Here is a 24855-nt window from a genome sequence, read left to right as displayed (position 1 = left end):
CTTACCTGTCTGAAAGTTTCAAAGCCATTGTCACAGTAGAAATCCAAATATATTCATTTTCTCCATGTCGGATATTTTTATTGACTGTACAATCGCTCGCAAGTTGACTGTAATATCACTCGGAGCCTTCCTGTAAATTACTTGGAGCTTTCCTGTAGAATTGCTTGGCCAAATTTATTAAATACATTGCATATGCATTGCATTGGTTGTTTATTGCTGTCCTATTTGTTCATCTATGGTATTTGAAGTGAAAATAAGCACAAAACCAGTCATTTTGACAATTAAGATTATATCAAGGAACCCTTTTAAGGTGACTATATCAAAGACAAAAACAAAACGTGTACACTACACATAAAAAAAAAGATGTGGTATGATTGCCAAAGAGACAACTATCCACAAGAGACCAAAATGACACAGACATTACCAACTATAGGTCACCGTACGGTCGTCAACAATGAATAAAGCCCATACCGCATCTTTAAAATGTCCCGAAATAACAATGTAAAACGACTTCAAAAAACTAACGGCTTATTTATGTACAAAAAATGAACGAAAATATGTAACACATAAACAAACAACCACTGAATAAGTATACAAGACAAAAAGAAAAGGACAGTACAAAATATGTTAAGAATCTAATCTTAAATAAAAATGAAAATAATCCTCGTACAAAATAAATATTTATATATACCGAAAAGATTCTCTGGAAAGTTAATTGGCATATTTTTAATTTTACTTAATGTATTATTCACCAGCAATTTTAGAAAAATAATACATACATATTTGAACAAAACAACAAAGAATTTTTCAGCACAGGATCGGGATATTGTAACTTGATATGTACCATAGTTTGTTTGAAAAAGTGTGAGGGAATCGACACATACACCACAGTTCCATATCGACCCTCTGATTGGTTTACCAGAAGATTGAAAATGGTCATGTAAGATTCCTCACACGTTTAGCAAGAAACTATACATTGTAACACATTTTCTTTCCTGTGATATCAGTTGAAAACTTGACAAATGTCATTTACCAAATAAAAAAGTGATTGGCTATATGTGTAGATACACCATAGGATGAACTAAATTTCAAAGCAAAGCTTTATCGTGAAATGTAGCCTCTCTTATGGTGTATCTACACATACCCAACACTTTTTAATTTGGTATAACAAGGAATTCGAATGTGGAATTGTGGTAGCAAACCACTGACCCAAGAAAAGACACGTATATGTCAATAAACATGATATTAAAATAGAAGATGTGGTATAATTACAAATGAGATGTCTGTTTATTACAAGCTATACATGTAGCTACTGGTAGAAAAAGCTCCAGTAAAATTAAATTTTATCAAGGATGGGAGAGGACTTGTTATCTGAAAGACAGAGAAAACACAAAATTCTTCAACATTTTTTTTTTATATCAATGTCACGATTCAGGAACTTTTTAATATTCCCAACTATAGCATCCGACAAACGAACGAAACAGTTGTTTTTATTTAGGGAAAACAACATTTTATCAAACCACATTTATATTTTCAACATAAAAATAAGGAGATGTGATATGATTGTCAAAGTTAAAAAATAAATGGATTTAAGCAATTATAGTCGGCTATAAAAGGTCCCGAAAAGAAAAATAAGAATCAATACCTTTCGAATTTAACTGACGGCCTAATTCATAATAAAACAATTTACGAAAAACATATATGACAGACACGAACCAACGACAACCACTGAACTACGAGTTCTTGACTTAAAACAGGTACATAAAGAATTTGGCAAGGGTAAAAATGTTTGTGTGCGCTCATTTCTCCCCAAAACTATCACAGCACAAGACCAAACTATAAAAATCAGATGAATAATCGGATCATCATACTATCATTGACGATATCAGACCAGGTGCGGATCCCGCGTTTCCACGGAACACCATAAAAATCGAAAAAAAAAATAGGCTTCAACCACCAAAAACTCCCTCTCCCCACATACCAGATCCGCTAATGCAGGCTGCAGCCATTCAAATAAAACGTTCAAAAATCATTAACACTTTTGAGTGTGTAATTTAGGTTAAAACAAAAATCGATAACAATACCAAAAATCGTAACAGAAAAAGGAGAGAAAAATCATACCAGACATATATTGTATTGGATTGCAGTAGTTTTAATAAATATTTAGATGACAAAAGTATCATGGAAAACATAAACTGATCATGAATGTGACAGAAGAAGATGGCCATTGTTATACTATTCTTCGTTTCTGTGTGTGTTGCATTTTAACGTTGAGTTGTTTGTGTTTTCTCTTATTTTTGAGATATTGAGATAGGACGTGGCACGGTACTTGTCTATCCCAAATTCATGTATTTGGTTTTCATGTTATAATTGTTATTCTCGTGGTGTTTTGTCTGATGCTTGGTCCGTTTCTGTGTGTGTTGCGTTTCGGTGTTGTGTCGTTGTTATATTTAATGCGTTTCCCTCGGTTTTGGTTTGTTAACCCGATTTTGTTTTTTGTCCATGGATTTATGAGTTTTGAACAGCGGTATACTACTGTTGCCTTTATTTAGCATTATCTACTTAAGAGTTATAATTAGTCATATGCCACTAGAAACTTTTACAACAAAATGCATTGACTAGCTTGCTTGCTAGCTGGGCTGTGAAGTCATAAGAAGGCTTAGTAGGTTACCCTCCTTTCGGAGTAGTCTAGTTGGCCAAACGATGAAAAGAAAAGCTCCGAGTGATTGTGCAGGAAGGCTCCGAGTGATATTACAGTCAACTTGCAAGTGATTGTACAGTCAATGAAAATATCCGACATGGAGAAAATGAATATATTTGGATTTCTACTGGGACAATGGCTTTGAAACTTTCAGACAGGTAAGACTATATTTCAGAAAAGGTACATGTGAAAATCCAGGTAGCAAACATTGATTTTTCGATGTTTATTTGACATTTTTGATCGCTGTTGTGTGACCATTTTGATTGTTTTACACGGAGCTCCACCATTCTAAGGAAAACGTTTCGATGCATATATCTTTCTTATTATTTTATTGGTTCATATTTACATAAAGAATGTTTTAGCTATCAAAACTTGAAGCAGAAAAGTTATATAGGAACATAAGAGTTCGCCAAAGTTTCCATCAAGCAACTTGTTATTTTTCGAATGTCGGAGCACCGCTTGACAGTCTCCCGAATGACCAAATTATTAGAAAACCGTACAGTTCCGTTCCCACACTGTGTTATTTGACTGATAAATTTTAAAAACTTAACTGTTTTCGACCCACTGTCTGTAATCTGTTTTGTTAAAATTTGCAATGATGTTAACTGTTTATTTGAAATTGAGATTCTTGTTATCTGTTACTTTATACTTAAAGTGTTCACTGTTTTTGACATTATTTTCTCTGTTAACTGATCTTAACTGTTATTTACAAGAATCACATTAAAATTTGCTGTCCATCTCTTACTTAACGTTGCTTCCGCAAAGGAGTGACATTAACAGCATAATTATATGTAACTGTACATGTCTTTAAAAAAATCTTCAGTGAGTATAGGAAATCCTTGATTAAATTGAGAATGGAAATGTCAAAGAAACAGAAGCTCGACCAAATAGAAGAAACAACCCAACGCAGCGAAAAAAAATATGCACTAGGGTGGGTGTCAAGTCACAGATAGGAAAAAAATAAGAATTGACACTCATAATTTTTAAACACCCTCTTTCCTCTTTCCCTTCCTTCCTAATAAATAAGGCTTAATATTTAAGCTATGCATGTGTATATTTATGGAAAGAGAATCGTCCATAGATTTGATTTCCAATAGTAATAATGGTGAAATATAATCTCTTTTTTTGTGTAACTATGGCAACAATGAGCAATTATTTGATACCAAATATTGCAAAATAGGGGGTTGAACATGTCACAAAGATCTGAAAAATTTGGTCCAAAGGAAAATTTCAATCAATAAGAGTGATACCTTTCCTAATACCATAGACATATATCTATCAAGAGGTAAAAAAAATCATATGCATTTCTGCTGGTTTTTTCCATGAAATTGAAAAGATCGAGCGTCGAATCTTGGTTGAAAAAAATACAAAATTTTCAAAATGTATGGCGGTACGGATAGGAACGCTTGGACGGTCAAACTGAACAATGGCTTATAAAACATGCTAAAAATAATCTAAATGTTCATATAAACCCACTAGGAAGGCTATATTATTATTCAACTATCTAAAAATCAATTCAATTGTACAAAAACGTTCATATTTAGAAAATTCACCATGACTCGAAACTAAATTTGTATGGTATACCTGAAGCTGTCACCTAAGTGAGCAATCAATTAACTACAAAAGGGGGTCGAAGTTCAATGTTTGTTTCTTGAAACATATAAATGAACCCAAATTTAAAAAAATAAATAGATACAAGACTTTATAGCAAAGGTTACGGACTCAAGTTGGGTCATGCAGGTGCAACAAATGCGGCAGTGTTAAACATGTTTAAAGATATCTCATGCCCCTCTTTATACGTCTAACCAATGTAGTTATTTCTGGCTTCTATTTGAAATGTATCCAAAACGTTAAAGGGAAAGGCCACTTCTTATCCAGCTTAAACCCTGGTCAGTCCTATGACGAAAATAATTCACATGTATATGGAATGTTTGATAAGTTATATCGACCCAGAGTACCTGGACGGAATTGTGAAAAATAAAGTACCTTTTCAATTTGCAATTCGTAAATTAACTGAACAGTGTGGCCTGGTAGAAGAGGCCGAAAAAAAATAGGAATTGGTTCTCAAATTGAAATCAAATTTGCTAGTCTAAGAAATTCAGAATGGATCTAAAGATAGACCAAGGCTTCTTTATATCAGCTCAGATGGAGATGAAAGAGTGATTCAACTTGTGACACCTTACATGTTACTTTCTGATTTTACACTGGTTTTGATGATTTAAAATAAAAATCAGTAAACCTTCGTAATTCCTTTCAATACATTCATGTAAGCAATGAGTCGTATGAATACCCTGACTGCGATGTAACTATAATTTATAAAAGCCCCCGCCATTAAAAAAAATGTTCGCGCCCTATAGTATTCACGCATTCTATCTGTTTGTTACACTTTTTCTACGTCATGACGATAATCCAAGTTTTCTACGATTGATTGACACAAAACATTTACTCCACAATATACATAACCAGAAGAAGCCTCCCTTTTGGTGTTTGAAGCATTTTCGATTTTTCATGACATAGTCTTTTTTCTTGGAGTCAATCACTCCGTCTGCTTTTCCATCAGTTCAATTGTCTGTCCATGTGTCATTAAAGTTGCTGTTCACTCTTATCAGCATTTAAAATTTGTTGTTATCTGTGTTTGCCAAAATCGAGGTGTTGTTAACATGTTAGCAGACCCACTTACCCCCCCCCCCCCACCCCCCTCCACCACCCCATCTAATTATGCATTAGATAAAATGCATTAGATAGAAACAGACAAAACAGTTAATTCGAAATGCAATTCACGATTTGTTTCTCCTTACTTTCGATGAAAACAAAGTATTTTCTTAATTCAAAGTTTATTTTTACAAATGAGTCATTTCAGAAATTAAATAACTAAGCAATTTTATGTGTCTGTCCGAATTCTCGATCCTGTGGTTCGATGGTTGTCGTTGCTTCATCTCTTTTTTTTTCATAAATTGTTTTGTTATGAGTTAGGCCGTTCGCTTACTTGTTGAGTCCTTCCACATTTTTCGTTCGGTGCTTTTTATTGCCGACTATAAGGGACGAGTTTTCGTTGTTGAAGGCCGTACGATAGCATATAATTACGTACATACAGTTTATTTGATCCTGATGGATAGTTATCTTATTTGCTGTCATACCACATCTTAACTGTTTTTATCTAAAAAAAAACAAAAAACTAGCACCAACAAAAGATGAATGGACGGTTTATTTTATTGAACTTACAAAATTTCACCCTAACAACAAATAAGACAACATTTACAGTCGTTAGAAGTATAACGATATATATATTAATGTATTTAGGATATTATGGTTGAAAAAAAAACTTTTTTACAAAATCGAAAAGCGGAAGGCAACGAGGCCTCCTGAACTGAATTAACGGCATTTATTTATAATATTTGATAAGTAAGACATTTTGTATGTTTGTCAGCCTGTAAAGCTTTGATATCAACAAAATATCGTCACTTGATATTATCTAAACAGTGATTAATTTCCTCTTAAAATTATAATATATTGCAAGACGCCGTACAGACAAAAGTTGTTATTTTGCAATTCGCCGTACAACGTCCTGCAATTCGCCGTACAACAAACAAACAGTGTTTTTGTCCATATTCTTTAAAAAACATGTTTTTGACAACAAATTTCATTAAATATGATGCCACACTATAATATTCTAAAATCGTGTCTGGAAAAATAATGAAAAACAGTTCAATATCTTGAGAATGGGGCTACAGAGGACGATAGACCGGTACTAAGTGGCAAGTTTTGGAGTATTTCACAAAATCTTGTATTTATTTTGTACTTATCGGCCTAATAATTAAAAGAATTATATATCAGAAAATCATTTCTTAAGCGGCACCCTCATCAAACGAGTGGAAATGGTTTAAATTGAACGAATTCCTAACTTGTTTACTTTTTTTTTCTATGTCTCTCCGCTTCGTTAGTACCCAATTTCCGGTGGCGATGATACACAGTGGTAACAGAGAAGGGAAAACCGGCTAGTTGGGGTATACTTTCTCAATACATTATAATTTGCCTTTGTCATCGATTTTGTTTATTTGTACTCAATGGACAATAATGTTCGAAATAAAATGGTGTTCAATTTCTTTAAAATCTTTCTTTTAAACGGATTTCTGTGGACAAAGAACAGAATAATTTTTCGTTTACGTTACCTTGATGGACAGCGCCATGTTACAGGTTCGGGTACGATGTGGATCATTTTCATTTGCTAAAAATATTATTTTGAGAAACAATTATTTTGTCTTCACGCAGATATTATACTTATAATATGCATTAGTACTTTGGCAATAAATTTAATTGACAATATGTATTTTTGGTAAATAAAGTCAATTTACTGCTCAACTGTGTATGGGGAAAATCTCAAAACAATCCATCAATAATCATGAAAAAGCATTAGCTTTTCGAAAAAAGCTGGCGAAAAAAAAAATGAAATTCATTTTTTTTTCGAATCGTGATATAAGTGGCATTAGCTACGAGATGTAAACAAATATATTTTATTCAATTATTAATAGGCATCTACCCAACAAAGGGTTGGCCGATTCAACTGAAAATTTCGCAAAAGCGCATATATAGATCTTGACCTGATAAACAATAATATCCCATGTCAGATTTGCTCTCAAACGCTTTGGTTTCAGAGATATGAGCCAAAAACTGCATTTTACCCTATATGTTGTATTTTTAGCCATGTCGGCCATCTTGTTTGGGCGAGATCATCGGACACAATTTTTAAACTAGATACCCTAATGATGATTGTGACCAAGTTTGTTCCAATTTGGCCCAGTAGTTTCAGAGGAGAAGTTTCAAGATTCAAGATTCAAAGTTTTATTAAGAGTCGATATTCAATAAACTACATAAACACAAGCTCTAGTGAGCTTTTCAAATCGACTTAATGATAACAAAATACAATACACACACAATACAATACACACATACAAAAGTCATGAAAACAACACAATTTTAAACATAATTATAATGCATAGTACGATACCATTAATGACATATATAAGTTAAAAGTATATAGTACACTTAAAAAATAGCACAAGTTAATAATAAGATTGCACAAATCATATACATGTAGTCACACAAAAAATAAAAGTAAAATAAAACAGGCATAAACACTATATGCATGCACTGCACTGGCATGAGCTGTTACTTGGATGATGTTTGTACCAATTTTTTGAATTGGTCAAAAGATGTTTCCATTCGACAATGGTTTGGTTGCTCATTCCAGATTTGTGCAGCATTATAGCGAAACGATCTTAAGCCATACTTAGAAGTTCGAACTCCGAGTTGGGAGTACTGCTGTTTCCTGTGATCTTAAATCATACTTGTTAATTTTTATATTGATCAAATCATGAAGGTAGCTCGGACTTTTTCAGTTTGTGAATTTTTTTAAATGTTTCTATTGCCATTGTTTTTATTCTTCTTATTTTCAAAGATAGTAATTTAGATTTTTCTAGAAGTTTTTCGTAAGGACTATCATAATCTTCATAAATGAATCTAAGAGCTCTTTCTTGATTTTTTTCCATTTTAAAAGATTTGTTTTCACTACAGAAGTGCTAAATTACTGGACAATAGTTAAAAATTCGAAAGTATGAATTAGTAGTATGCTGTTAACCTACCTAGCCTGTTTAAATATTTACCCATACGTTTTAGAATATTTGGTTGTCTTGATGCCTTTTTACATATTTCAAATATATGATTGTTAAAATTTAAGTCCGAATCTATAGTTATTCCAAGAAGTTTAACATTTTCTTCGCAAGAATTTTTTTCCCATTTAAATTAAATATCAAATTATGTTTATTTGTCTTTTTTCCAATGGTTACAGTATAGTCTGAAATTTGTCAAGACTAGCCTTCATTAAATTTATAGAAAACCAGTTTATCAGATTTAAACTATCAGTTTCTAAACTTTCAACAACTTTATCTAAATTATGATCACACAATGATACAGTATTGTCATCAGCATAATTATAAATGGTGCTTTTTTGTACACTGAAATGAAATATGTCATTTATGAAGACATTAAAAAGAACTGGACCGAGAATTGACCCTTTGGTACGCCTTTAATCATACGATCCCATTCACTGTAAGAACTTCCAATTTTAATGCGTTGTTTTTTGTTTTCTAAATAACTTTTTAATAATTTTAGAGAATTTTTAGACAGACCGTATGCTTTCAATTTAAGTAAAAGTAAATCGTGCGGTAAACAATCAACTGCTTTAGATAGATCCATCAAAATTTCAGCAATAAATTTGTTCTCGTCGTTTTATGAAGGAGACAGAAAGAGAAACAAGAGGTCCAAAGACAGACAAGAGGGTTCATGGATGATCTTACAGTAACAACATCATCCAATATTCAAGCAAGATAAATACTGTTAGCACTGTGAGAGGTAATCAGGACGAACTTTTAATAAGCCGAGGAAGTCAAAAGCAGTAGAGCTTAGTCGTCAAGGAACATGGATGAAGTGGAATTTGTCAAAAAAAGAAAGATCACATGGGCAGAGTTATGCATGGAGGATGGAATCATTCAGAATTTCATTCATGCTTTCAGTCTACGATATAAGTTCCTTCCCCTTCATACCAGTGAGGTCTGATAGACGAACAAAGCTGCAAGTTACGTGGTGAAAGAGGCACTATGACACACATATTTTCAGACAGTAAGGTTTCTCTGACACAAGAAAGATATCGATTGCGGCAAGACCAGATCCTAAAACATTTGACAGACTTGATATTGAGAGAAGAAAGAAGAAGAAACCAATAACAGAGACAAAGCATATCAGATTTGTCAGAGAGGGAGATACTGGTAATGAAACAAAGTCACAACAGCACTTCATCTTGGACAATGACAGTGAAATAAACGTGAGGGCTGATATTGACAAGAAGCTTGTGTTTCCTGGATGCGTATTGACAACCCTACGCCCAGACATTGCAGTTTGGTAACAGTCGTCAAAGAGGATAGTAGCAGCATAACTGACAGTTCCTTGTGAAGAGAGATGTAAACAGACATACCAGCGGAAGAAAAAAAAAGTACACAGAGCTGATGACAACATGCAGAGAGAGAGGATTGAAAGTGTGGCTGTTCCCAGTAGAAGTATGCTGCAGAGGTTTTCCTTCACAGTCATTGAGTATGGGGGATACTACAGACAATGAGAAAAAGTCGTCGGAAAGGCAAGGAAGACAGCAGTAAGACAGCTAGGAGAAGCAGCAGAATGTTCATCTTGATGGTAATGGCATGGCAGAGATAGTATGAGCTAGAAGGATGTAATGGTACAGGGTTGAACCATCTGTTGAAGGTTGGAACCATCTGAAGACGTCAAAGTGTAAAGCAAAGTTATATCCGGGTGAAATTTAATCCAGAGGAAAAAATGTCACAGTAGTTGTTGTTATTTTTTTATCCGGAGGAGAATATTTCCCTGGGATATTTTTTCCTCTGTCGTGAAATTCTATCTAGGTAGTTAACTTATTGAATAGTTCTTAGTAAAAACTTATCCTTTACAAATACTATGAAATAATAATAGTGTATTTGAATTAAACCTATATTGTAAAAAAAAATGTGTTATAATGCATTATGGGATTCATTTCACAAATTATCATTGAAAAAAATCCTGAAATAATCAAGTAAATATCATTCTTTTTAAAAGAAAATTATCATTAAACCATAGATGGGTATTAAATCTATGATTAAACATCAGAAAAAAAACCTCGAAATAATTTCAAAGATCGTTATTGTGAAATAATATCATGATTGAATAAGGGAAGTGAAATACGTAAAATGAGTTGTTTTAGATCTCAGTACAATTATAAATTAAAAAGTATTTAAAAGGTAAAAATATAGTTGCATTACTACTGTTAACAGTAATTGAAGAATCTGATTATGATAACATTTTTATCTATATAAATAGTTTTGTCGGGGGACAAAGATGTACATGTAGTTGCATATGGAAATCAGATAAATTAAAGCATAACAATTTGGAACAAAAGCAATTCTAACAGCTGGATAGTATTTACCTGTTAAATTGTATCCGTCTTATTAAAAAATCATGTTGTAAGTCATCTTTTTATATAAATGAATATATAAAAAATAAGATTCAAGGAAAAATTTCATTTTCCCTTTGATAAATTATGCAAATTTGTTCTACCTTTGTGAATCATTTTATAATTATAGTCAGGTATATATTGATTGTGAGTAACGTACTTACTAGTTGATGGGACTATATTTAACAAGGTACTGTGAAATACTGTACGGCCAATATATACCGGTACATACTATCCGCACAACACAGATAGATTTTCACTCCTCTGGAAAAAATCTACCTGTGAAATACCATGCCTGGAAAAAAATTGCCGTGACAAATTATCCTCAGGATAAAATATCACAGAGGAAGAAATAATCCGTTACAGATCTGGTGTACTTAAAAAATATTGACACCTTGTGTTTGTGGCACAACAACTTAGCCACAAGTTTATCGTTTTCTGTTTAATATTAACTTGAATTTATATTAAGATCCATTTTGTTACATCTATTTGGTAATCGCCAATGGCAGTCAGCAGGGTTTAAGAACATCAGTTGTTCTACCTGTTAGTCAAATACGTTTTGTTTAAATATACTATTTCACTTTTTGGGTCTTTTGGGAAATGTTGTTTGTGCTGTATTTAGACCATTCTACATCGAAATTTGTTTTACATGCACACGTATAAAAATGGCGGTTTTTATCCAAAGCAATCGTAGGTTTGAACGTAGTTTTAAATTTAGACTCGTTTATATATATAGGCATTTCGGCTTATATGGCCGTCGAAAGTCTTCTGGGGTCACCTCGATGTCTAAAAGGATGGTGTTTAGTCTACAACACAGGAAGTGCTGATACATATATGATCCAGTACATGAATTTGGAACTGTTCATTGACGACTCTTTTTCATATCCAACTAAGTTAGACATCACGTGACTTTTGTGACGTATAAAAGCCGCCATTTTGTATTATATTTCCCCATACAAAATGCATATATGCTTCAATAAAGTTTAATTTTCTCTTAAACCTGATCCGTTTTCTTAATTTTGCAAATCAATCCTTGATATTCAAACATATTTCTATCAAACAATGTTGGTCTTAACAGTTTAATTTTTGATTTAATTCGGTCAAATCGGAATCGTAAAACCTGCACTTTTTCTCGTCATTTCTCCGTTGACTCAATGCTAAATTACCGATATCCATGTCTACTTTTATAACAAATAAAGAAATTCTGTAAATAAAACTCAAACTTTGCAAATCGATTAAGTATATTTAAACATATAGCTGGCGAAGAATAGTACTTAAAACAGTTTAATTTCAGGGCAAATTCGGTCAAACATCGAGTTAAATAAGGGAATTTTCCGAGATTTTTCAAAATGGCGGCTGATGTATCCTATGAAAATGTTGCATCACATCAATGATTTCTATAGTAAGACTTTCCTAGATTATAACTATTTTTTTTATAAAGAATCTCTGATGATTCTGTTATTTTCCTTTAGTGATATTTCAATATCCTTGATTTCAAAATTTCTTAATAAAAAAAAATATATTATTAAGTGTGACACGGAAACATTTATTTTGACAGATATTCATCTAGGAGATACTGTTACCAAAAAATAGTTTCAATATCTATAATAAAAAAAAATCTCTTCGTTTTTAAAGGTGTATCCAAGTATTCTGTATATTTTATCTTTCTTTAGAAATATATTTATACATTTCTTTTAAAACAAAACATAAAAAAATTTCATCCTAAGAGAAAAAAAATAATGTCCAATTATAATAGATAAATATTCTATACCTTCAAAATTTGATTCGTTGACTGAACAGGTGAAATCTAACTTGGATTATAATGTTACATCATAATATATTGTCAGGTAGACGTGCAAACCAAAAGCAACCAGGTGACATTCAACATCCTGTCAGTGTGTATACATGTTTTACCAGAGTTTAAATTTTGTGATATACAAATGTTTTCATAAATGTACAAATCTTCCTGTGTCAAATCAGAAGAAGTATGGTTCATAATAAACTTCAGGAAAATAAGAATATTATGAAAATTTCATTAAAAAAATATTTTTTGCTTAAAAGGCATTCAAATATTTATATGTTTCCATAATTATTTCAAAGAAATATTCTGATTCAAATTTTAATTTAAATTTATTTCGATCATTGAATATGATTTTATTGTTATTTATTTTTTAATTCAATTTTTAAAACTTAATCCAGGCAATGCATCGAAATAAAGTTTAAATTGCGTAAAAAAAGAGTTATTGTTTACATTCCAACAAAGACGTATAATACGATTGATCTGGTTTTAACAATATTGTACACCCGATAATATCTATCGACAGAGTTATCGGTCCTGAATAGGACTGATATAGTTGGGTATGTTTAATTATAATTTCGACCAGAGATTATATGTCTCTGTTTCGACATACGTTTGAGAATGTTATAAATCAAATATGTCATGATAATTTGAGTCAAATAGGTGAACTTGAATTTGACAGCTAATACCACTTAAACAAAATATTTAGACGATAAGTAAAAAATCGCGGACTTTATCTTTAATATTCAAGTATTTGGGGGGTGAGGTAATGCATATCATCGGATTGTTGCACAATCCCGGAGTTCAGTCTCAATTTGAATTTGTTGATTGAGATATTATATTGAACAAAATTATCAAAAAATGTGTTCTAAAAATGTTCTACATTGTGGTTTTTGTCGCAAATTCTTCGTTTCTTTCAAAATTATGAAAATTTACTAGAAATTGATATCCACTTAATCTGAGACTACTATACGGTGCTGACGGTTACTGTTCTTCGACATCTTCAAATCTCGTACGAAATCGGACGCCGTGAAAAGTAAATATTTCGAAAATTTCAGTTAATTTTAAATACTGACCAATTGAAATATTAAAGTATTTTTGGTAACCACTTTCCTTGTCAAAGGATATATTTAAATGTTGTCACGTTAAGAAGATAAATGAAATATACTGACAAAAAATGACGGTAACTGGTCCTCGACCAATAGTAGTCTCAAACTTGATGTTAAAGTCAAGAAAAAAATAACAAATATTTATTTGTTATACAATTAATCTTTTTGTACCGATTTTTTTTTTTTACATATGACCAGGTTGATGTTGCTCAGCTTTCTATGTAGTATTTTTCAGACCTGTATTTTAGACGGGTTTTGTTTTGCCATGGCTTTAGCAGTTTTGCTTCCTCTAGACTTATAATTTCAATACCGATTGTTGCTCGATGAAGTGTAGTCTAAATTCTATAACTTAATTTTTTTTTCCATTTAGATCTTTAACATTAAAGAGTACAGCACATTTTGAAACAGTCCCCAGGTTTTTGCCCGGAAGTAATTTTCTTCTCCATTCATGCGCACATGTAGTTGACTTGACAATGTTGACAGTGAGAAGGGGCTCATTTTCAAGCATAATTTCTAGTAATACATAATCTAAACATTTTGTTACAATATAACACAAATAGATAATAGTATTCCCTCCAAAAATATGTTAATTCAAAGTGGTATAATATGTATGCCACTCTGCTGTTGATCATTTCAGCTAAAATAAAACTGAAAATCATAAAAAAATAAATATGAATAATTTCTGAAGTTGTCCCAGCACCATTATGCAGTATGACCATTCATTTAAGAGCGTCAGTGCCTTTTAATGAATACATAGACACTCTGATATGCTATTACAGTATAAATTTGTTCACATAATCATGACATTTTAAATCATATTAAAGTTATTCGTAATGAGGGGGCACCCATTCATCCCTCATTTATGTAGCATCTCAAATTATTCTCAGATCCGGACATCCTGGCATTTACATTTGTCAGGAGGTGATGCTATCCGGATTCCTCTAGATTTTTCATCTATTTGAAGGGGATTACTGATTATTTATATTGCCGATTATTTTTTAACCAGAGGTTATAGTATGTTAAAAATCAAAATATAGATATTATATAGTGTCTTTAACAGTATTAAAAGAGTAAAATTACTATATTCAACTGGTTACGATATATATCAATTAAATTAATTTGCAATAAGTCTATGGAAAATCTAGAGGAATCTTATCCGCATCACCTCTCAACATTGTTTACATAACAAAAATGCTAATCATTGATTGGTCAGTTACATGTTGTGATGTCACTGCAGATCTGAGAATACACCTTTTCGCTATTTGTCTGCCATTACTGGATATCACACAGGTTCCCGTAAAATTTTGACGTCATGAAACAAAATATCTGACGCCACAATGGAAAAGTGATTGTTGTTTGTGTCAAAAGTTCAAGCGGCTGACTCAGCCGGCCGATAAGGCTAATAGCGATAAGATGTATAATTATACTGATCCATTAATGTTTATAATGTTATATAAGCAAAATAATAATATTGATCTACAATTAAGAATTATTGCCAGGCCTTGTCAAAGTCAGTAGGGCAAGACTAATTAGTTGTGCTGTTTCTTGAGGCCTTAGCAGAGTCGTCATCATCAATGTTTAATTGGTGATTAGATCAGTTTATGGGAACCATTAGTGGTAGATCAATGATATTTGGTATGAAGTAGTGTAAGCATTGACACTTACATATCGCTTCCTTTTAGATTACATTTATTGGGTCCTTCCTCCTCAGTTGTGGTTTATTTACTTTGTAACTTTTGCATAGTTTAAATATGAGTTTAAATTTGTGATCAGGTCGTTTTCAGGGGAAGCACTAGAAGTACATGTAGGTCAGTGATATTTCATATACAAATGTTTAAGCACTGGCACAACTCATTACTGTTGAGATTATATTGCCATATCCCAAAGTCATGGTCTATTAACAATGAATGTACAGTAGTATAGATACAATGAAAGCACTGCTTTTAAATTAAAACAGACCTCACTTGCATTCATTTGGGCCATAAATTGAAAATGTTTGTTTTCCCCTAACCCTATCTACCCGGAAAATAGCTGCCAACTCAGAATCTTTTATTTTCCTTTAATATGTGAGTTTTTTTTCATCAGATTCTTCAGATAGTATGAGGACTAAAATAACCTCTGACACTTTAATTTCTCTTTGCTGAAAAAAAGAAGAAAAGCGAATGACTACCATAATGCATTCTACCCCTGTTTGTACCCTTCTAAGTTAGGGCAAACCAAAATATTTTTAAGTGTGGCCATGCATACTAGTTATGCTGGTACAGATTCTAATTTTCATCTTTTCTTGTAAAAAGTTGCAAATGATTTTTGTGTTATTTGGTTGTAGTTTCATCAATAGTTAATTATCATTTTTTCCTTTGATTTAACCATACACATGTATGCCAGAAGAAATGTACACAATGCTTAAATTAGAATTAGTGTTTGATGTTCAAAATTCAAGTTTTTTTCAAATAATTCACCAGGTCTTGTGTGACAGAATTCACTGCTCTGTGTTTATAATGGAGAGGTGAATGATTGAACATGTTAACTTCAAGTTTAAAGTCTAGAAAAAATATTTTGATTGATTAATTGGTGTTTAACCCTACTTTCAACACTTTTTGCTATATACATGGTGGTCTGTTTTTATTGCTAGACAAAGCTAGAGTGCCTTAGAGAGCTACCCACCTTTGGTAGGAAAACTGGCAACTTAGTCAATTAACATTGTATTTGAGTACATAGTCCCTATGCCAGATTTAAAACACACACTTTATTTAGAAAGAGAATGTATGATTGCAATGTGGCTTAGTTTGACATGCTACATGTAGGTTTCAAAGTTATAGTTGGCAAAATAATATATTTTATTTTCGTCCTAATCTATTAAATTGTTTTTAATTTGAAGCAACGCTCTTATTTCATGAACAAATAATGTTTGTAAGCAGTTGCTGAACAGATGTTAAAAGTTATAAATAAATACATATAAATCATTTAAATAGAATATTGATCGACAATTAAAAACCAATAAAAAAAGAGCATTTAACATCCTACTCACTGTTATAATTGGTTGGTTAGAGGAAGGTATCTTTTTATAAATAGAGTATAATTAGAATTAGTTATAAATAGTACCAAGTAATTACAAATACATGTATTACTAAAAAGGTACATTAATGATCAATTTTGGAAAAAATATGAAATTCGTTTCCTATAGATAATATAAAATCAATACTGAACAAAAAGACATATAACATCCATTATAAATAATTATAGGCGATAATAGCCATTAATGAAAGGAAAGGAAATGGTGTTCTAAAAATGTATTAAACAAAATTTACAAACTGATACATCATAAAGTTTTTAAAGTTATGGTATTGGAAGTGAAAATTCATGTTATTTACCTGTACTATGCAAAAGCTTTTTTTGTAAATAATGTTTTAATTGTTTTTTTAGGTCGTGAATTTCTAAATGGAGTTCACTGGGATACATTGTAAGAAGTTAACACAATGAATGATGATGCTTTTGACGCATTACGTCTGCCCTGTCACCTACCAACATGGCATGTCATACGAGATGGTTTGGAAAACTTGAAAAACTGTGTCCAGGATCCTACATGCAGTTTACGAGAATGGGCCACAAAGCATCAGGAAATAGTCAATCTTTGTAAAGAAGAATCAGAATCTTCATCTAGAATACATTTTAAAAGTTGTGTTTTCTATGGTTTAGTGGAGTTTTTACAGAAGACAGCATCTCAAGTTGAGAAGCGAACATTTCTACGTTCTACATTCCCAGCTATAGTTGATTTTGCTTTAGAACTTCCAAATGTTGTTCCTCTGAGTGGTGTACTATATAGTAGACAACAGATAGGTAAATATTTAGTTTTTATCATTTTGAGTCTGGGGAAAAATTACACATATAATATTTGAAAATGTTAATAAAAGTTGCGATTTATCATCATTAATTGGTAGCTTGGTATTCACCAAAGGAATTGAATCATATGTATGTTCTCATACAGCTTGCCTTCAAAGCCTAAGATTCACACCACACAATTGCCTCATGATCATAGAATTAATCTGAATCATTAATCTTCATCGTCTATTTTCAGGTAGTGAAACTGTACTTAATAAGCAGTGCGTTGCCAGTATACTAGCCAGTGGATTTCTATGCTTATTTCCAAGACAGTGTAGAGGCCCTAGGAGAAAGCTCAATGATATTAACTTTACTCATTTTTTCAAGTTTCTTCCAGAATTGTAAGTTTTTCGAGTAATAAATGTTACTTTTGTTCTAAGTTCACAAGTATTGCATCTTCTTTCTTTTTTGATGTTGTTCTGAAGGAAAGACAGAAAAAAAGATAAACATTTTGATATTGTACAATATTTTTAAGTCTTGTCAGTTACTTTTATCTTTGCTCTTTTACATTTACAATTTGTTAGGATTTAACTATAAGAGTTTGAATATGATTTGTCCTGCAATGCTAGTAAATGTATTTATCCTGATTTAGAGTAATTTCTCGCAATTTGATTGGCTGATATTGTCCTAATAAATTTCAGTACAATATTTTTATCACGTCAATTGGAATTATCTCCCTTATTTATTACGTGAATTGAAATTATCTTCCTCACCCGTTATGAATTTTATTGACCAGATAAATATAAAATAATAGGTAGTTTCGTTTTTGATACTGACTGTATCATGTGGAATATCTATACCAGCCCGTTAGGGCGAGTTAAGATATTCCATCATGATATAGTCAGTATCAAAAACGAAACTTCCTATTATTCTGTTTATCGGTAATTATGACGTCACACAATTTATTGCCTAATATTTTCAGTGATACAGCCAGTATGTTGATACTTGAAAATATTAGGCAGTAAGATCAAAGGGAAAACATACGAATAACCGATAAATGCTCGTATTAGGACAATTGCACACTGTGTAACTTATAATATACCTCATCAATATGGTAAAATTTTTATTTTCAGATCATCTCAGCAAGCAAAATTGAGATGTGTTTTGAATTACTTTGAGAAGGTAGCTGACAGAAGATTTGAAATTCAGGGCAGTGTTACATTTGTTAGACAGGTAAATATATATTTCTATGTTCATTAGAATATACACCTGTTCATAAAGAGAACTTTGTACTTTCAGTATATGATAATCATATTTTTAGAAATGGTTTGATTACTACAATAATGTAATATCTTTTAGTCAATTCTTTTTAGCTGAAGAAACACATTTAAATAACCACTTTTTATACCATGAGATTTTAGACTGCTTTAGCTCACCTTGCCAAAAGGGTGTCTTATCCCAATTTGGGAAAGTTTGGAACTGTGCAATGTTGTTATGTAGTGCTCTTCTAAATAAATTCACATATCATACTTATGACTTTCTTGGGCAATTTTATTAAGGTAATTCCATGGGATGAGCTACCTTGTATGGATACATGGTTGAACTGTGATGTAGAGTTATGTCCCCTTATAGTTCATCAGGATGGTATTATAGAAGATGCGGGATGTAGTGCAATAGAGGTGAGGGAAATTTCAAAAAGTTTTAGAGAATGAATTTCAATGGCAGCTCTCAATTCAGATGAAATATTATAGAGATGAATTTAACTGATGGTATATAAAAATTGTAAACATAAGTATATGTAATGTTGAAGTATATTCAATATATTTTTACTTGCTTCTATGAACAGAACTCTATTTTCTTACAAATAGCAATTCAATGAAAAGTGACAACCTTATCGGTAAAACAAAAAGTATGAAAAGACGAAATAAGTCCACAATTCACTACATAAAAAAACAAAGTTAAACCAGAGATGGGTCCGATTACTTTTAATGTAATTGATTAAATTACAATTACTTTGTCATTTGTACGATTAAATTAAATTAATGATTACATCATTTCTGAAAGTGTCTGATTGAATTAATGATTACATTGGCAAAGTAATCATGATTACATCTGATTACAATGAATTAAAAAAATAAACATTTTGCATGATGTGAATGAATAAATGTTTATTATATAACTATAGCATTTTTTAGAAAGTATTGTGTTTGCTATATTATAAAATGATAACTTCAAACTTCATCTATTTAATAAACCTCAAAAGTTCACATCATACATACATGAACATTGTGTCACTGGTTTACGGGTTACGACCCATTGCACTTTATCATCATTAATCTCTGAATTATTTTGACTTCAATTGAATATAGCTTATAAAAAGCATTTGCTGTTTGTCTTCTGACATATTCTAGACTTTAATTTATATTTGTTTCAAGGTACAGTTTATGGGAGTTAAAATATGGATGAAATTGAACCAGTTTAATCAAATTGTAAACAAAATACAAGTCCTAAAAAATCATTGCATTTTACATGTCCAGTCCAAATACATACAAAAATTTGTTTATTTTAAACAAGATATTTGCCCAACTTTTAATTAATTTTGTGCTAATTGGATAAATTATCACTTGTCTAATTTATCTTTTACCATATATATTGTCCTACAGCTATACTCAGTTGGTAATTGCAATAAAAACAAACCTTAATTGGTTTCCTACCTGTCAATTCAAAGCGGCCCATTCAAAGATGACAAAAATCACAACATTAATAAAAGATTATAATTAAGGGTTAAAGAAAAGTATTACTTGAATATAACATTATTTATCAAATATATGTATGTACATCTTTAAATTGTGAATATATGTACAATATTTTTTACTAAGGCCAGAAACATATAATTGTATTATATGTCTCTCTTAGGCTATTGATGACTTTTCAATACTGTAACAGTTTATTTTTATACGACCGCAAATTTTGAAAAAATTTTCGTCGTATATTGCTATCACGTTGGCGTCGTCGTCGTCGTTGTCGTCCGAATACTTTTAGTTTTCGCACTCTAACTTTAGTAAAAGTGAATAGAAATCTATGAAATTTTTACACAAGGTTTATGACCATAAAAAGAAGGCTGGTATTGATTTTGGGAGTTTTGGTCCCAACATTTTAGGAATTAGGGGCCAAAAAGGGCCCAAATAAGCATTTTCTTGGTTTTCGCACTATAACTTTAGTTTAAGTTAATAGAAATCTATGAAATTTTGACACAAGGTTTATGACCACAAAAGAAAGGTTGGGATTGATTTTGGGAGTTTTGGTTTCAACAGTATAGGAATTAGGGGCAAAAAAAGGGCCCAAATAAGCATTATTCTTGGTTTTCGCACAATAACTTTAGTTAAAGTAAATAGAAATCAATGAAATTTAAACACAATGTTTATGACCACAAAAGGAAGGTTGGTATTGATTTTTGGAGTTTCGGTCCCAACAGTTTAGGAATTAGGGGCCAAAAAGGGACCCAAATAAGCATTTTTCTTGGTTTTCACACCATAGCGTTAGTATAAATAAATAGAAATCTATGAAATTTAAACACAAGGTTTATGACTATAAAAGGAGGGTTGGTATTGATTTTGGGAGTTTTGGTCCCATCAGTTAAGGAAAAAGGGGCCCAAAGGGTCCAAAATTAAACTTTGTTTGATTTCATCAAAATTGAATAATTGGGGTTCTTTAATATGCCGAATCTAACTGTGTATGTAGATTCTTAATTTTTGGTCCCGTTTTCAAATTGGTCTACATTAAGGTCCAAAGGGTCCAAAATTAAACTTAGTTTGATTTTAACAAAAATTGAAATCTTGGGGTTCTTTGATATGCTGAATCTAAAAATGTACTTAGATTTTTGATTATTGGCCCAGTTTTTAAGTTGGCCCAAATCAAGGTCCAAAATTAAACATTGTTTGATTTCAACAAAAATTGAATAATTGGGGTTCTTTGATATGCCAAATCTAACTGTGTATGTAGATTCTTAATTTTTGGTCCAGTTTTAAAATTGGTCTAAATTAAAGTGCAAAGGGTCCAAAATGAAACTAAGTTTGATTTTAACAAAATTTTACATCTTAATATTTTATGATGTATTTAAATGAGTAGTAATTGTTGCAAACTCCATTAGAATATTTTAATTGAAATAAGTTTTGGAATAAGGGAAAGGGGGATGTGAATAAAAAATTGGGTTCAATTTTTCTCATTTGAAATTTCATAAATAAAAAGAAAATTTCTTCAAACATTTTTTTGAGAGGTTAATATTCAACAGCATAGTGAATTGCTCTAAGAGAAAACAAAAAATTTAAGTTCATTTGAATACATTCATTCTGTGTCAGAAACCTATGCTGTGTCAACTATTTAATCACAATCCAAATTTAGAGCGGAATCCAGCTTGAATGTTGTGTCCATACTTGCCCCAACCGTTCAGGGTTCAACCTCTGCGGTCGTATAAAGCTACGCCCTGCGGAGCATCTGGTTTACTGAAGTATACAAACCAATTGTCATGTTTTATAAAAAATAAAGTAAACCAAACTATCTTAACATGCTCAATATAAATTGAATAAAAATAACAAAAAGTTTCCTTTATTGACCATACACACAGTTTAAGATTTTTTTTATTGTAATCAGAATGTAATCATAAAGTAATCAGGAGTACAGGGTATTTTGAAAAGTAATTGATTAAATTAAATTACATGTAATCAGATTTTTGGCTGATTAATGATTACAATGATTACTTGAAGAATTGTAATCAATTACAGCTGATTAACGATTACAATTACAATTACCCCAACTCTGAGTTAAACAGAAAAAAACGTTGATGAACTCAGGGGCTACATAGGGCCCTTGCTCCGTAAATATGACAAGAAGTGTTTCTATTGCAAGAACAAATCTGAAGTTAGAAAAAGAGGCTAGAACTATGAATTGAGATCTTCTGTGACACCAATATTTGTTAACAATCCACCATCTTCAAACTACAACTGTAATAATACCACTTGGAACCTTTGATTGAATAGCTTACTTGTCAGTAACAACCATCTAGCAAAGATATTATGTTAAGAAAGGGAATTTCTTGAATATTTTATCAACTGTGAGATATAAACTCCATATGCATTCGTCATGAATTGTTTTCTTTCTGTATAATGATATATTTTATTTTGTGGCAGGTTGACTTTGCAAACCAATACATTGGTGGAGGGGTATTATCTAAAGGCCGTGTACAGGTAAACCTATCTTTTAATTGTAGTGTTATATTTCACAAACACCATTATATTATGAAAAAACATGTTTAGCATGGACATCATTTAAATTGTAATTATATATATAACAAAATTTAAAGACAAAAACAGTTCAAATTCATTACTGTTTCATGTAGTAGAAAATTTATGCATATAAGATAACAGCAATTACCAAAGGTATTGTACAGTACATCAAATCACACTAATCACTTTAATCATGTTTACATTTTAGGAAGAAATAAGATTTTCTGTTTGTCCAGAGTTGTTAACTTCAATGCTATTTATGGAAGTTATGGAGGACAATGAAGCCATAATTTTACAAGGTTATGAACAGTTTTCAAGGACAAGTGGATATGCTAGTAGTTTAGAATATGAAGGAGATTTTACAGAGGCAACAATGGTAATTATTTGTTGAAAGTACTTGGATGCTTAATAAACTGTTGTGAAAGTTACTTTTAGTAGTTGACCGGTGAAAATTTGTTGACTAAAAGCAATTTAATGCAGTTTCAAGCTTGGATAATTTATCAGTCATCATAACTTTTTTGACACATTACAAATCAACAGTAGAATCATATTCAAAACAGTGTGGTCCTGGCCATTAATTGACAACCTAAATTATCCCATTGACTGGGACAGATTAGGTGAACGTTTGTCTGTAACGACCATTGCTCAATTCTTACTTATTATAGAATTTAAACTGTGGGGTCACTAAAGGTTCTTAACGCCTTTAATAATAAAATAATTGAAAAATTATTCAGGAATAACCTTTATGTTTTAATTTATATTATTGATATAAATCAACACATCATATTATTCCGTATTCGTTTTTCGAATTGCTTTTTTTAGGTGTTGAGAACCTTTGGTGACCCCACAGATTCAGTGTCTTTAACAAGTACATAGTGAGCAGTGATTCTTACTGACAAACGTTCACCTAATCTGTCCCAGTCAATGGGATAATTTAGGTCATCAATCAATGGCCAGGACCACACTGTTTTGAATATGATCCTATATACCGGTACACTTTAATTTAAATTCTTTGTTTTACAGAATGAAAAATATTGATTCTCAGTTACGATTATATTATATTATATTTTATGATATGATTATATTCAAAAGTGTTATGAGTTTAGTCTCTAGGGAAATTTTTGACTGGGTAGGTTATTTTTGGGGATAACAAATAGTATTTTGTTAAAACTTAGTTTAAACATATTTATTTATAGTGGATTGGGAAACAAGTTTTGCAACTTATATTAATCCCTTTCCACTTTGCGGGTGCGAGTGCTGCCTTGTAGCGGCATTAGCCTACTCTTTTTCGAAATCTACAAGGGTGTCTTTAACGTGCAAGAGATATGGCTCTCTCTTAACACGGGTCAGCCATTTATCGTCCCCGTCCGACGGACTATCATCGTTTCCTCAAGACCATACTCGCGAATAGTGTCAAGGGAGAAACGAAAATTGAGTTCCTGAAATTTTCATCCCAAACGGGAATCGAACCAGAAACCTTTGTGTTAGTAGTCCGATGCACTAACCACTACACCACGGTTAAAACTTACATTTTTGTTATAAAGTAAAAGCAGTGCAAGTTGATCTGTGATGTTAGGTAATAAAGTAAAGTAATTAAATAATGACAAAGACATAATAAAATGACCTTGTTACTAATTTAAAAGTAGTTAAATTATGACAATGAATTTGTTACTATAGTAGTTAAATTATTACAATGACTTTTTTACTATAGTAGTTAAATTATTACAATGAATTTTTTACTAAAGAAAAAAATAATTACAATGACTTTGTTGCTAAAGAAATTAAATAATTACAATGACTGTTACTAAAGAAATTAAATAATTACAATGACTTAAGATAAGTAATTACAAATTAGGTTGGGGCTTTTTTCCACCGGCTAGGATGAGGTTTAGATATTATTGAAAAATGTAATACGGATCGAACTCGTAATACAATTACGGGTTAGGACTGATATACATTACGGACATTAAGCCTAAATTTGTAATTGATAGTATTGTTATATCGTATTGTTTAATATATTTCTATGTATATCTTAAACCCTGTCACACTCTTATTACAATTACTGGATATGATTGAAGTACATTACGGACATT

At 31.5% G+C, this 24855-nt stretch overlaps 2 protein-coding genes across 2 annotated transcripts in view; one reads left to right on the top strand and one right to left on the bottom strand.

Annotated features, from left to right (window-relative positions):
• LOC134711592 (UDP-glucose:glycoprotein glucosyltransferase 1-like) overlaps positions 1-6950 on the bottom strand; it is a 53779-nt gene extending 46829 nt beyond the window's left edge. Inside the window, exon 1 of the mRNA XM_063572280.1 lies at positions 6871-6950. Within this exon, the coding sequence (XP_063428350.1) occupies positions 6871-6888 (18 nt within the window). The 5' untranslated portion in view covers positions 6889-6950. The remainder of the gene's footprint in view (positions 1-6870) is intronic.
• Positions 6951-14094: 7144 nt separating this feature from the next.
• Positions 14095-24855, top strand: part of LOC134711590 (uncharacterized) — a 35951-nt gene continuing 25190 nt past the window's right edge. The window contains exons 1-7 of the mRNA XM_063572279.1: positions 14095-14177; positions 17085-17498; positions 17737-17881; positions 18614-18713; positions 19040-19159; positions 22667-22723; positions 22971-23138. Coding sequence (XP_063428349.1) covers positions 17138-17498; positions 17737-17881; positions 18614-18713; positions 19040-19159; positions 22667-22723; positions 22971-23138 — 951 coding nt within the window. The 5' untranslated portion in view covers positions 14095-14177; positions 17085-17137. The remainder of the gene's footprint in view (positions 14178-17084; positions 17499-17736; positions 17882-18613; positions 18714-19039; positions 19160-22666; positions 22724-22970; positions 23139-24855) is intronic.

The sequence above is a fragment of the Mytilus trossulus genome, chromosome 3 (genome assembly GCF_036588685.1).
Source record: "Mytilus trossulus isolate FHL-02 chromosome 3, PNRI_Mtr1.1.1.hap1, whole genome shotgun sequence".
Taxonomy (NCBI): domain Eukaryota; kingdom Metazoa; phylum Mollusca; class Bivalvia; order Mytilida; family Mytilidae; genus Mytilus; species Mytilus trossulus.
This window is presented reverse-complemented; position numbering and strand designations above follow the sequence as displayed.